Raw genomic sequence first — 15205 nt, 5'->3', positions numbered from 1 at the left:
AGGATTTATATGTGATAAATGTAAGGAGACAGTTAGGTTGACAGAGAAGATTTCAGAATTAGAAACACGCATCCAAACTTTAATTGAGGATAGTAAGAGTGCTAGTGCTTTAGATGTTTTGGATGCGCATAGAATAGTGAACACTTTACATGGCGTGGTTCCGGCTGAAGTAGAGCCCGTGCAGCCGGGCAAATGGGTGACAGTGAGGGATCGCTCTAGTCGCGGATCTAAAAACCACTCTTCCGTTCCGATTACCATAACAAATCGATTTGCCCCGCTCAGTGAAACACCCACTGAGAATGATTGTGCCCTAGTTATTGGCGATTCTATTACACGGAACGTGAAAATAGAGACACCAACCACCATAGTCACATGTTTGCCGGGAGCCAGAGCGCCTGACATCAAAGCAAATTTAAAAGTGCTGGCTAATGCTAATCGTAAATTCTCTAAGATCATTATTCATGTCGGCACTAATGATGTTCGACTCCGCCAGTCGGAGATCACCAAAATTAATATTAAAGAGGTGTGTGAACTTGCAAGTACGATGTCAAGGACTGTAATTTGCTCTGGCCCCCTTCCTGTTCGCAGGAGTGATGAGATAGTTAGTAGATTATGTTCGCTTAACGGTTGGCTGTCGAAGTGGTGTCCGCTTAATAATATAGAATTCATAGACAATTGGAAAAGTTTTTGGGGCAAACCTGACCTGTTGAAAAGAGATGGTATTCATCCCTCCTGGGATGGTGCTGCTCTTCTCTCTAGTAATATGGCTCATAGTCTTAGAGCTCAAACATGACAATCTGGGGCTCAGGTCAGGAAGCAGACAGACTGGCTTAACCGACCGTCTGCTAGCGGCCTCGCGTCACCCAGGTCAGATAAATCCCATCACATAGAACTTCTTTCACCTAGCTATCATCATATAGAGACTGTGTCTGTTCCCCGAATTTGGAAATCCAAAAAACGTTTAAACCCAACTAAGGTTAAAAATTTAATTGATGTTCAACAAATAAAAAACAGCTATAATACAGATGAGCAAATGCTAAAGCTTGGGTTGCTGAATATTCGATCGCTTACTTCAAAAGCACTCGTTGTTAACGATATGATTTCAGATAATAACCTAGATGTGCTGTGTTTGACAGAAACCTGGCTAAAACCAAACGATTACATTACTTTAAATGAATCAACCCCGCAAGATTACTGTTATAAACATGAGCCTCGTCTGAAACGCAAAGGGGGTGGTGTTGCTGTAATTTATAGTAATAGTTTCAAAACAACTAAGAAATCAAGTTTGAAATATAATTATTTTGAAGCATTGGTGCTTAATGTAAAAATATATAGTGTAAACGATAAATCACGTTTGAGATTCGTGCTAGCTACTGTATACAGGCCACCAGGGCACCATACAGACTTTATCAAAGAATTTGTGGACTTTCTATCAGAATTAATATTGACTGCAGATAAAGTACTAATTGTTGGTGATTTTAATATACACATCGATAATGAAAAAGATGCATTGGGATTGGCATTTAAAGACATTGTAAATTCAATTGGAGTTAGACAACACGTGTCAGGACCTACTCATCGTCGTAATCATACTCTAGATCTAATTTTATCACACGGAATAGATGTGGATGCCGTTGAAATTCTGCAGCAGAGCGATGACATCTCAGATCATTACCTAGTCTCGTGTAATTTGCATTTAGCCAAGGCTCCAAAGCCGACTCCGTGTTACAAATATGTGAGACCTATCACTTCTGCTACTAAAGATTGCTTTATTAATAATCTTCCTAATCAGTTTCATCATCTCAGCATCTCAGATAGCTTAGAAGAACTAGATATTACAACAGAAACGTTTAACTCTCTCTTTTCCAGCACTTTAGACACAGTTGCTCCGTTGCGCTTAACCCCCTGAGGTCGGCTGTATCGCCGGCGATACCAGCTCGCTTTTTTTTTATTAGTGTAAAAGAAACTCATAAATACTCTGTTGACTTTGATTTTCCATAGGAGTTTCATACATCAATCGATTCTGTTAAATGTGTATTATTTTTGTGTATACTCACAATAAAAACAAAGTGTTGTGCTTTTTGCCAAATAAAGAAAAATAAACACGAAGCGAGTTCTGCCTTCTCTCTGCCAGTGAAGTCCATTCTGAAACGCGTCCGAAAATTAACAATAACTCAGCGAATACTCAGTCAAACAGACATACAGACAGACAGGCATGAAGCTTGAATTCTCTTCTTTTAAATGAAGTCATTTATATAAAAAAACAATTATTCTCATCTTGTGAAATCTGTATTAAAAGAGAGCGATTCCAGTCGAGCTCATCTCATCTCATTACGTTATAATCGGCCCCGCCCACGGAGAGCGCGCGCTATTCAAACGCAAATGGCTGAGGCAATCCTGTGAACGCCCCCATCAGCTCGAGAAAACACACACGTTTATTTAGATCATTACTTGTTTACACCGTCTTGCAGCGCTGTGAGGAATAATACTAATCGAAAATGTCCCTCAGAAGTGCGGGTATATCGAGGAGCGAGCTGAGGAATACAAGTAAGTTTTTTCCTTCTCACGTGAATTTCTTCACGTGGGTTTCTGTTTATGAATGAATAAACGGCACAGATGCGCGCTGTTTACCACAGCTGGCAAAGACAGTTTAAATTTAAATCGCGTGTGTGAATGAATGATGATGTTTTAGCAAACTGTATTGCTATACTGAGATAAGTAAACATCGACTGAATGTTGAAATAAAATGTAGGCTATTTGTATAAGCAACGTATTAAACTGCAAATTAACAATATGCCCTAATATTTCATGAAAACAACGTTACAGTCAGACGAAATATGAAAGACAACATTTTGTTTAGTAGATTTGGGTACAGTTTTTACTGTAGAATATACTGCCACATCAAATAAGCTTTTGTTTAGCCATTTCTATATATAAAATACGATTTTTGTCAAAAATAAAGTCATCAACTAAGATGTTAGCTGTTCCAATGTTGGTTATATTCAAACTAATGAATACATAGATAAAATGTAGGGCCTATAATCATTTTTTTTTTACAAAGAAAGAGTACACTTGAAATATTGTTGAAATTGTAATTATTGTTGTAATTGTAACCATTTTAATAAAATAGCAAAACATATTTACAAGATAGATGTAAGCAAAATCTTAAATGGTCAATATAAGTCTTCTTCTAAATATATCTTTTGTCCTTTCATTGAGGCTCAGTCAGTGTCACACCTGAGTGAATGGCTCATCATTATGCAGAGTGGGTGTATTCTAAGGTGTAAACCACTCCTCGTTCACGCCCCCTCGCATATTGGCTTTCCAAGCAAAACCTGTTTTACATCAATTTAAATCAATGTATGGTTTTATGTGAACGATAAAGCAAGACTATTTTCACATAATTTTGAAGAAAAAACTATAGGCGACGACATCCATAAGTCAAAAGTCTTATTGCCACATATTTAGTATGTGTTTTGTGGTCTTATTTCAAAAATTTTAATTTTTAGTTTTTTCGATAACCACGCATAAACATTATTCTCTCAAAAATGAAAACATGTACATACATGTGGCTCACATATTATTGTAGTCCTGTTTGTGCTATATAGAGTGAATTTACACCTTTGCCATTAATATGTTTATAAGCAACTGAAAAAAGCACAAATGTCAGGGCATGTCAGAACACCCCCAGGGCCCAAAAAAACGCTCAGACTCCAGAGGGTTAAAGAAGATTAAAGAAAATAGTCCAACGCCGTGGTACAACGAGCACACTCGGGCCCTTAAGAGAGCAGCCAGAAAAATGGAGCGCAACTGGAAGAAAACAAAACTAGAGGTATTTCGCATTTCATGGAAAGAGAGCTCAATTACTTACAGAGAGGCTTTAAAAGCTGCTAGATCTGCTTATTTTTCAACCCTATTAGAAGAAAATAAACATAATCCTAGGTATTTATTTGAAACGGTGGCTAAACTAACGAAAAATAAAGCTTCAAGCACCGAAGTTTCCAAGCAACACAGCAGTAATGACTTTATGAACTTCTTCACTTATAAGATTGATAATATCAGGGACAAAATTATAACTATGCAACCGTCTACTACAGTATCACATCAGGCAGTGCATTGTAGTCTCCCTGAGGAAAAATTTGATTCATTCGTTGCTATAGGAGAGGAAGAATTTACTAAACTCATTAAATCATCTAAATCTACAACATGTATGTTAGACCCTATACCGACTAAGCTACTGAAAGAAATACTTCCAGAGGTCATAGATCCTCTTCTTAATATCATTAATTCGTCTTTGTCTCTAGGATACGTACCAAAAAACTTTAAGCTGGCTATGATTAAACCGCTTGTTAAAAAAATGCAACTTGATCCTTCAGAATTAGTCAATTACAGGCCGATCTCGAATCTACCTTTTCTGTCAAAGATATTAGAAAAGGCAGTATCCTCACAACTGTGTTCCTTTCTTGAAAGAAATGATATCTGCGAGGATTTCCAGTCAGGATTTAGACCGTACCATAGTACCGAAACAGCTCTCGTTAGAGTCACAAATGATTTGCTCTTATCATCCGATCGTGGTTGTATCTCTCTATTAGTGTTACTCGATCTTAGTGCTGCATTTGACACCATCGACCACAACGTACTTTTAAATAGATTAGAACATTATGTTGGCATTACGGGAAATGCACTAGCATGGTTTAAATCATACTTATTTGACCGTTATCAGTTTGTAGCAGTAAATGATGAGATGTCTCATCGATCACAAGTTCAGTATGGCGTACCACAAGGCTCAGTACTAGGACCGCTGCTGTTCACTCTGTACATGCTACCCTTAGGAGATATCATTAGGAAACATGGCATTAGCTTTCACTGTTATGCCGATGATACTCAGCTCTATATTTCTTCAAAACCTAACGAAACTTATCAATTCACAAAATTAACGGAATGCATAGATGATATAAAAAATTGGATGACTTGTAATTTCCTACTTCTAAATTCTGAAAAAACAGAGTTTCTAATTATTGGACAAAAAACTTCCTCACGTAATAATCTAGAATACTGTCTAACACTTGATGGCTGCTCTGTTAAGTCTTCGTCGTCGGTTAGGAACCTGGGTGTGCTCTTTGATACCAATCTTTCATTTGAAAGTCACGTGTCTAGTATCTGTAAAACTGCATTTTTCCATCTTAAAAATATATCTAAATTACGCCATATGCTCTCATTGACAAATGCGGAACAATTAGTTCATGCGTTCATGACCTCAAGGCTAGATTATTGTAATGCTCTACTGGGTGGTTGCCCTGCACGCTTAATAAACAAACTACAGCTGGTTCAAAACGCAGCAGCTCGAGTTCTTACCAGAACCAGGAAGTATGACCATATTAGCCCGGTTCTGTCAAAACTGCATTGGCTCCCTATTAAACATCGCATCAATTTTAAAATATTGCTGATTACTTACAAAGCACTTAATGGTTTAGCTCCGCAGTACTTGAGCGAGCTCTTAACGCATTATAGTTCGTCACGTCTATTACGATCTCAAAATTCCGGCCAGTTACTAATACCTAGAATATCAAAATCGACTGCTGGCGGTAGATCCTTTTCCTATTTAGCACCAAAACTCTGGAACAGTCTTCCTACCATTGTCCGGGAAGCAGACACACTCTGTCAGTTCAAAGCCAGATTAAAGACACATCTCTTTGACCTAGCTTTCACATAATACATTATAGACTTCTATAATTTAATGTTAGGCTGCATATAGTAGGTCAGCCGGAACCGGGAACACTTCCCAAAAATCCTGATGTACTCGTTACATCATGAGAAGAATGGCATCTACGCTAATTTTAGTGTCTGTGTTTATCCCGAGGTTTTTCCTGCAGCCTGCCGGATCCAGGCCGTATCCAGATCTGACGAAGGACCTTCGCCTGGACTGATGACAACGCAGTGCTGAAGTGCCAACTAGTCTCTCCCTATGGAGGATCCCACTACCACTCTACAGATAAGGCGTTGTCGGGAAAATTCGTCTCGCGGTCCTACCCCAAAGCAACAAATAAAATAAAATTCCTTATCAAAATTTATAAGGAAAGACAAGTATTTTGTTTAGGCTTGGCTTGTAGGGAATTCCAAACCTGCGTATATTCAAACGCACATAACTATAGAACCCATTCTAAATGCGCATGTGAACACCATCAGCGTTTCTCACAGGTTCGCGTTTAAAGTCTGTGTAGAGGGAATGGTGTCGTCTTAGCGGCCCCTAATTTAATAACAAATGATCGTTGCGACGGAAGCAAATCAATTAAAACTAACTTTAGATGGAAATAACTTAACTCTGCTGTAAAGCCGAAACAATCTCTGTTACCTTAAATTATACGCTTATCTCTGTAAAGCTGCTTTGAGACAATCTACATTGTTAAAAGCGCTATATAAATGAAGATGACTTGACTTGACTGGCTCCGCCTCGCTCCATTTTTTTTAAGGTGGTTGAGGTGATATATCTGACATGCCCCGCACTTGTCTGTCCGAACTACCTTATAATTGAGAACTGTCGTGTGACCACCTCAAAGGGTCCTCACAAGTAATTTAGAACTAGAAATAAGGATCAACACAAGTACTTTATCTCCCGGTGCAAATTCGCGCAAATTGGTTCCCCTGTTGTATAGCCGGCTCTGTTTGTCCTGGGCCTGTACATTTTTTTACAAAGTGTGCCCCAAAGTGTGGAGTTCTGTTCACAGGTCCAACACATACTGAATTTTATTTCTGCTATCCAAAAGTCTGTCCTCACAAGTTTCTCTCAGGATGTCCAACACCCCCTGGGCATTCAACTGGCATTCACAACAAGCCGCGCACATTCTCGTGAATGCCCGGACAAAAATTATTACTGAACGTCCTGGTTCACTTGATACATCCTATCTTTTAAAATAGCAAAATAAGGATAGGAGAGCAGTCGTCCCAGTTGGAGAATCTGACCTTCAATAAAGCGCTTTTTTCAGCGTCTCTTCCTGAGACTGTTCCAGGGGAAAATCATCACACTCCGTGATAATTAGCCTCTCAACAGCACTGTTCCTCTGGCTCAGGTCACATCGCTCCCAGTTCAGCTTCCCCCAACTATGTGACGTCCCCCTTCCCCACTCCCCAAGAGACAGCCGCACTTAATTATCCCAATAGCTGACTAAAAGCTGGCCAATAGGTCAAGATATTGACGTGAAGAGAGCAGAGGAACGGAAGCTGATGTTGTGCTGTACAGCTGGAGGTTCAGGAGCCTGTCCACCCCTCCAAGAGGGTTGGGCTTGAGTAGGGAGATTTCCCCTGGATCAAGGGAGAGGGACATGTCGAGAGGAAGAGAGAGAAGGGGAAACCACAGGGGAGGGAAGAGAGAGAGAGACAGATGGTAGGGGTTCGCCAACCCCGGGGCACGCCATCATTTGCTCCTCCGTTAGTTGGGCGGCCAGTTCCAGCGACATCGGACAGTGGCTGATGCCAACATTTACTGAAACCACTGCGCTGTCTTCTTTGGGAGACACGCAATGAACTGCTCCAGCACCATTCTGTCCCATGAGCGAATGGATGTCTTCCGCAAAAGGTGAACCTGATGGAGACTGCATGATGGCGGTTGCGTTTCTTCTTCCTTCCTGGGTTTCGGCACCAGTGTGATGAAGTTCAGAGTAAGGAAGGAAGAAGACAGGGTCAGCTTACTGAGCCTCATGCTTTTATTAGTTCTTTCAAGTCAAAACAAAAACAAACTTGCGCTGTACGGGCATTAACAGTATACACTTTCAGATCAAAACAATCCATTTACAACCATTCGCACAAGTCTCCAGTCTAGTCTCTCTCTGTCAACTTCCTGTTTCCCGGGGACTTTATCCGGTCTCTCCACACCAATTACTGAAACAAGACACAGGTGTCTAGGACATGAGGCAACGGAATGTGGCTTGGGACAAGTTTTGAATTTCTTAAGCCCTATTCAGACGGAATTCGTTTTACATGGAGAGGTGGGGTAAAGTACTTAATACCAGAGCTTCTCAGTGATTTTAGTCCTGTCCGAATGTACCATGTCAGTAATCATTATGGACAATGTCAGTAAAGATTACGGTGACTTTTGCCTTCTGTAAAAAGGTCCAAGTCAAGTCAAGTCAAGTCATCTTCATTTATATAGCGCTTTTAACAATGTAGATTGTCTCAAAGCATCTTTACAGAGATAAGCGTATAATTTAAGGTAACAGAGATTGTTTCGGCTTTACAGCAGAGTTAAGTTATTTCCATCTAAAGTTAGTTTTAATTGATTTGCTTCCGTCGCAACGATCATTTGTTATTAAATTAGGGGCCGCTAAGACGACACCATTCCCTCTACACAGACTTTAAACGCGAACCTGTGAGAAACGCTGATGGCGTTCACATGCGCATTTAGAATGGGTTCTATAGTTATGTGCGTTTGAATATACGCAGGTTTGGAATTCCCTACAAGCCAAGCCTAAACAAAATACTTGTCTTTCCTTATAAATTTTGATAAGGAATTTTATTTTATTTGTTGCTTTGGGGTAGGACCGCGAGACGAATTTTCCCGACAACGCCTTATCTGTATAGTGGTAGTGGGATCCTCCATAGGGAGAGACTAGTTGGCACTTCAGCACTGCGTTGTCATCGGTCCGGGCGAAGGTCCTTCGTCAGATCTGGATACGGCCTGGATCCGGCAGGCTGCAGGAAAAACCTCGGGATAAACACAGACACTAAAATTAGCGTAGATGCCATTCTTCTCATGATGTAACGAGTACATCATGATTTTTGGGAAGTGTTCCCGGTTCCGGCTGACCTACTATATGCAGCCTAACATTAAATTATAGAAGTCTATAATGTATTATGTGAAAGCTAGGTCAAAGAGATGTGTCTTTAATCTGGCTTTGAACTGACAGAGTGTGTCTGCTTCCCGGACAATGGTAGGAAGACTGTTCCAGAGTTTTGGTGCTAAATAGGAAAAGGATCTACCGCCAGCAGTCGATTTTGATATTCTAGGTATTAGTAACTGGCCGGAATTTTGAGATCGTAATAGACGTGACGAACTATAATGCGTTAAGAGCTCGCTCAAGTACTGCGGAGCTAAACCATTCAGTGCTTTGTAAGTAATCAGCAATATTTTAAAATTGATGCGATGTTTAATAGGGAGCCAATGCAGTTTTGACAGAACCGGGCTAATATGGTCATACTTCCTGGTTCTGGTAAGAACTCGAGCTGCTGCGTTTTGAACCAGCTGTAGTTTGTTTATTAAGCGTGCAGGGCAACCACCCAGTAGAGCATTACAATAATCTAGCCTTGAGGTCATGAACGCATGAACTAATTGTTCCGCATTTGTCAATGAGAGCATATGGCGTAATTTAGATATATTTTTAAGATGGAAAAATGCAGTTTTACAGATACTAGACACGTGACTTTCAAATGAAAGATTGGTATCAAAGAGCACACCCAGGTTCCTAACCGACGACGAAGACTTAACAGAGCAGCCATCAAGTGTTAGACAGTATTCTAGATTATTACGTGAGGAAGTTTTTTGTCCAATAATTAGAAACTCTGTTTTTTCAGAATTTAGAAGTAGGAAATTACAAGTCATCCAATTTTTTATATCATCTATGCATTCCGTTAATTTTGTGAATTGATAAGTTTCGTTAGGTTTTGAAGAAATATAGAGCTGAGTATCATCGGCATAACAGTGAAAGCTAATGCCATGTTTCCTAATGATATCTCCTAAGGGTAGCATGTACAGAGTGAACAGCAGCGGTCCTAGTACTGAGCCTTGTGGTACGCCATACTGAACTTGTGATCGATGAGACATCTCATCATTTACTGCTACAAACTGATAACGGTCAGATAAGTATGATTTAAACCATGCTAGTGCATTTCCCGTAATGCCAACATAATGTTCTAATCTATTTAAAAGTACGTTGTGGTCGATGGTGTCAAATGCAGCACTAAGATCGAGTAACACTAATAGAGAGATACAACCACGATCGGATGATAAGAGCAAATCATTTGTGACTCTAACGAGAGCTGTTTCGGTACTATGGTACGGTCTAAATCCTGACTGGAAATCCTCGCAGATATCATTTCTTTCAAGAAAGGAACACAGTTGTGAGGATACTGCCTTTTCTAATATCTTTGACAGAAAAGGTAGATTCGAGATCGGCCTGTAATTGACTAATTCTGAAGGATCAAGTTGCATTTTTTTAACAAGCGGTTTAATCATAGCCAGCTTAAAGTTTTTTGGTACGTATCCTAGAGACAAAGACGAATTAATGATATTAAGAAGAGGATCTATGACCTCTGGAAGTATTTCTTTCAGTAGCTTAGTCGGTATAGGGTCTAACATACATGTTGTAGATTTAGATGATTTAATGAGTTTAGTAAATTCTTCCTCTCCTATAGCAACGAATGAATCAAATTTTTCCTCAGGGAGACTACAATGCACTGCCTGATGTGATACTGTAGTAGACGGTTGCATAGTTATAATTTTGTCCCTGATATTATCAATCTTATAAGTGAAGAAGTTCATAAAGTCATTACTGCTGTGTTGCTTGGAAACTTCGGTGCTTGAAGCTTTATTTTTCGTTAGTTTAGCCACCGTTTCAAATAAATACCTAGGATTATGTTTATTTTCTTCTAATAGGGTTGAAAAATAAGCAGATCTAGCAGCTTTTAAAGCCTCTCTGTAAGTAATTGAGCTCTCTTTCCATGAAATGCGAAATACCTCTAGTTTTGTTTTCTTCCAGTTGCGCTCCATTTTTCTGGCTGCTCTCTTAAGGGCCCGAGTGTGCTCGTTGTACCACGGCGTTGGACTATTTTCTTTAATCTTCTTTAAGCGCAACGGAGCAACTGTGTCTAAAGTGCTGGAAAAGAGAGAGTTAAACGTTTCTGTTGTAATATCTAGTTCTTCTAAGCTATCTGAGATGCTGAGATGATGAAACTGATTAGGAAGATTATTAATCCAGAAAAAATTACTTCAGGTAATGCTAATCCAATGCGAATAGACCATCTGTAAATATGTACATAAGCATTCTGTCATTTCCTGTTTTAAAGTAGTTTTCCAAGTTTTTTCAAGAATGGAGCCGCTTGAAGAAGCATCCAGTAGCATTCTATGGGACAAGATTTCACCATCGATAAATAAATCACCTATTTGTATTGAAAAATAGAAAGAAAAAAACAATCACCCATTTACATCACAGCATTATTCATGATCATTCATGCCCACATGCATATTGCCTTTCTAAACAAAAAGTGTCTTACAAAATTTAAATCAATGTATATGAATGAGTAGGTAAGATGATTTTCACACCATTTTGAAGCAAAAACTGTAGACTACAACATCTATTAGTTAAAAGTCTTGTTGACACATATTTAGTATGTGTTAGAATTTACTAAATCTCTTTTACTCCATCAGCCTTCCCGTAAACTCAAGACCATGGGGGAAAAATATATTTTTTATTCAAAGCCCCCAAGCTATGGAATGTGTTTCCTCTTACCATCTGAAACGTTCCAACGTTGGGACACTTTAAAAAGTTGATTAAGAATCATTTATTTAAGGCTTTTTTAATTAGTTGTTGTATTCTCCTTGTTGTTTCTGTTTTATTCTTCTGTTGCACTTTGGGTTTAAGAAAAGCGCATTATAAATAAAATTAATTTTTATTATTATTATCTCAAGGGCCCCAAAAACACGTTTGAACACTAAGGGTTAACAAAAAATATTTTATAAGGGCCTCATTGATTCATTTTGCGTGGGGCCCCCACTCAGTGTTGGTTTACCTCTGTGTACAACAAATTGAAAACTTTAAAGACTGTGGTAACATATCTAACCAACTAATGTTACTTTGCTAACTTTATTCTTACCTTAAGTTCAGTCTGAGTTTTCCTCTTCGTTTGTAATGCAAGGGGTTTCAAGACCAACAAAACACGAAGGGAAATAATTATTTTGTACTGAGTAAAAAAACAAGGTTAATTGTTTGTTGTGTGTGTGTGTGTACATAATATTTGCTGGGATTACTTAGATTAACTTTGTAAAGTAAAAAATGGACTAGATATATTCATGTAAAGATGCAAACTTAATATTTTATTTTTATTATCACAGATTTAATTACATAACATTTACAGCCACTAAGATTTTTTTTTTCAGTGTAACTGTTTCCTTCTCTACTGCGTTTACGTCTGTTTGACGCGCATGTGCTCGTCGTGCTCATTCAGGCTTCCACCACTGGGGAAATCGGACCATAATTTAATATCTTTGGCATCCAGATACTCTCTTGCAATTCAAAATCAGCCAATTGGCTCTAAGACTGTGTGTGTGGTCAGAGTATTGCTGATCTCCTGGGATTTTCTCTAGAGCAGGGTTCCTCAAATCTGATCCTGGAGGGTTATTGCCCTGCAAAAAAATGTTCCAACCCTAATCAAATACACGAACAAGCTAATGAAAGTCTTCAGAGTTACTAGAAAATTACAGGAAGCTGAGTTTGATCAGGGTTTGAGCAAATTCTGCAGAACATTGTCCCTCCAGGGCCGGATTTGAGGAAACTCTGCTCTAGAGTTTACTTAGAATGATGCCAAAAACAAAAATATATACAGTGAAACAAAAATTATTGTAAGTAAAAAATGGTCCAAAGTAAAAAATGGACTAGATATATTCATGTAAAGATGCAAACTTAATATTTTATTTTTATTATCACAGATTTAATTACATAACATTTACAGCCACTAAGATTTTTTTTTTCAGTGTAACTGTTTCCTTCTCTACTGCGTTTACGTCTGTTTGACGCGCATGTGCTCGTCGTGCTCATTCAGGCTTCCACCACTGGGGAAATCGGACCATAATTTAATATCTTTGGCATCCAGATACTCTCTTGCAATTCAAAATCAGCCAATTGGCTCTAAGACTGTGTGTGTGGTCAGAGTATTGCTGATCTCCTGGGATTTTCTCTAGAGCAGGGTTCCTTAAATCTGATCCTGGAGGGTTATTGCCCTGCAAAAAAATGTTCCAACCCTAATCAAATACACGAACAAGCTAATGAAAGTCTTCAGAGTTACTAGAAAATTACAGGAAGCTGAGTTTGATCAGGGTTTGAGCAAATTCTGCAGAACATTGTCCCTCCAGGGCCGGATTTGAGGAAACTCTGCTCTAGAGTTTACTTAGAATGATGCCAAAAACAAAAATATATACAGTGAAACAAAAATTATTGTCACAGATTTGACCCACAGGTTGCCAGTTGATGAGCCCTTTTGGTTATTATATATTAACACTTGCTGTTGTTGTAGATTATCTGGCTGTATGGTGACAGAGGAAGGTTGTGCTGCGCTTGCATCAGCTCTGAGTTTAATCCCTTCACACCTGAGAGAGCTGGATCTGAGCTACAATCACCCAGGAGAAGCAGGCCTGAAGCTGCTCTCTGATACACTCAACCATTTGGACAAACTCAAGTATGTTGAGCAGAATGTATGCTAAGAATCATAATGTCTGATGTTTATCTTTGTGTTTTTTTTATTTTGTGTTATTGCTTCACCTTCCTGCTTTAAAGACCCAAGAATGAATGGTCAATCAGCTTGATCTTTTATTGTGAATCTGGTATTTTTCAGATTGGCAGGCTGTAATCTCACTGATAAACAATATAAAATTGTGGCTTCAGCCCTACAATCATCGAATTCCCCCCTGAGAGAGTTGGACCTAAGGAACAATGACCTTCAGGATTTAGGAGTGAAGCTGCTCTGTGCTGGACTGAAGAACTCAAACTGTCAACTCAAAACACTGAGGTTTGGGTTTCACAATGACTCATTAATATGTTAATAATAATTTGTGATTTATTATAAACACTTCTTCACCTACCTTTCCATGCAAATTGTCTAATCAGCCAAACGTGTGGCATCAGTCTTAAAATTAAACATGGGTCAAAAGCTTCAGTTAATGTTGGCATCAACTATCAGAATGAGCAAAACAATTGATCTCAGTTATTTCGACCACGGAATGATTGTTGGTACCAGACGGGCTGGTTATTCTGCGAATACAACTGCCTTTTTGATGCGAGAGGCCAATGGAGAATGGCTTGGTTTGTGCTGACAGAAAGGCAACATTAACTCAGATACCCTCTCTGTAGAATTGTGGTGAGCAAAATAGAATCTCGGAATGCACAACAATTCGAACATTGAGGTAAATGGGCTACAACAGCAGAACGCATAGAACGGAAAGCTGAGGCTGCACCCAGCTAACAAATTTTTGTTGTAAGAACATTTTCCAAATAATCTATTTTGGTTTTGGGAACATTAAAATGTCCAGTTCCCTTTCGAATGGGGACTTGCACTGCGTCTGAAGACACTTTGAGGATTGCCTCCAGCGTGACCAGTGTCTGAAGCACATGATTCAAACGTGACAATGTCATTGGCTGGTGACAGCCCATGACGTGGCTACGTGTGCGACCATGAGTACAAAAGGGCACCAGTAGTACAGGTCAACAATTACTTTTGTAGGAGACTGACAGGGAAGAGAAAAAATTGTTGAAAAAAGTTATGTTTGTTTTATTTTTGTGCACAAAAGTATCCTCGTCGCTTCATAAGATTAAGGTTGAACCACTGTAGTCACATGGACTATTTTAACTATTGCCTTTACTACCTTTCTGGGCCTTGAAATTGGTTATGACGTTGCTGTCTATTGGTAGGTCAGGAAGCTTTAATAAAAAAAATCTTAATTTGTGTTCCGAATATGAACAAAGGTCTTATGGGTTTGGAACGACATGAGGGTGAGTAATTATTGGCAGAAATTTGTTTTTTAGGTGAGCTAACCCTTTAAGATTGAATTTGGATGGTCTTCTCTCATTATAGAGAGTCATTTTGGTGAGGCCTCCGCTCACCTGAGTTCCACCTAGGCAATGACGTCAAGTGTTAGGCCCTTTCTATTTGTGGTGTAACAATACATTGATATGGATCGATGCATAAATCAAAAGTCTAACGATACGTCCAACTTCACATTTCTGCCAAAGCGTGCATTTTCATTTACTCACCATACAGTCTGCTGGTGTGTCTTTGTAACCTTAATCTCCTCAGCTGAAACGCCAGATGCCTGACAAGATTGACTGAAACCTAAACACATTTTGTCACGAAAGCCAGTATTGTCCACTGTCAAGGCATCGCAAGTTCATGTTTTACACCAGAAACCAACAAGCACCCTTGTTGTTTGTAAACACAACCCGACAAA

The 15205-nt window shown here is 39.1% G+C and overlaps 1 protein-coding gene across 1 annotated transcript in view; it reads left to right on the top strand.

Moving 5' to 3' along the window:
- The window catches only part of LOC309499923 (uncharacterized protein), a 389370-nt gene that overhangs the window by 139200 nt on the left and 234965 nt on the right, over positions 1-15205 (top strand). Inside the window, exons 11-12 of the mRNA XM_082171466.1 lie at positions 13279-13440; positions 13597-13770. Of these exons, the coding sequence (XP_082027592.1) occupies positions 13279-13440; positions 13597-13770 (336 nt within the window). The remainder of the gene's footprint in view (positions 1-13278; positions 13441-13596; positions 13771-15205) is intronic.

The sequence above is a fragment of the Leuciscus leuciscus genome, assembly GCF_965113295.1.
Source record: "Leuciscus leuciscus genome assembly, chromosome: 1".
Classification (NCBI taxonomy): Eukaryota; Metazoa; Chordata; class Actinopteri; order Cypriniformes; family Leuciscidae; genus Leuciscus; species Leuciscus leuciscus.
This window is presented reverse-complemented; position numbering and strand designations above follow the sequence as displayed.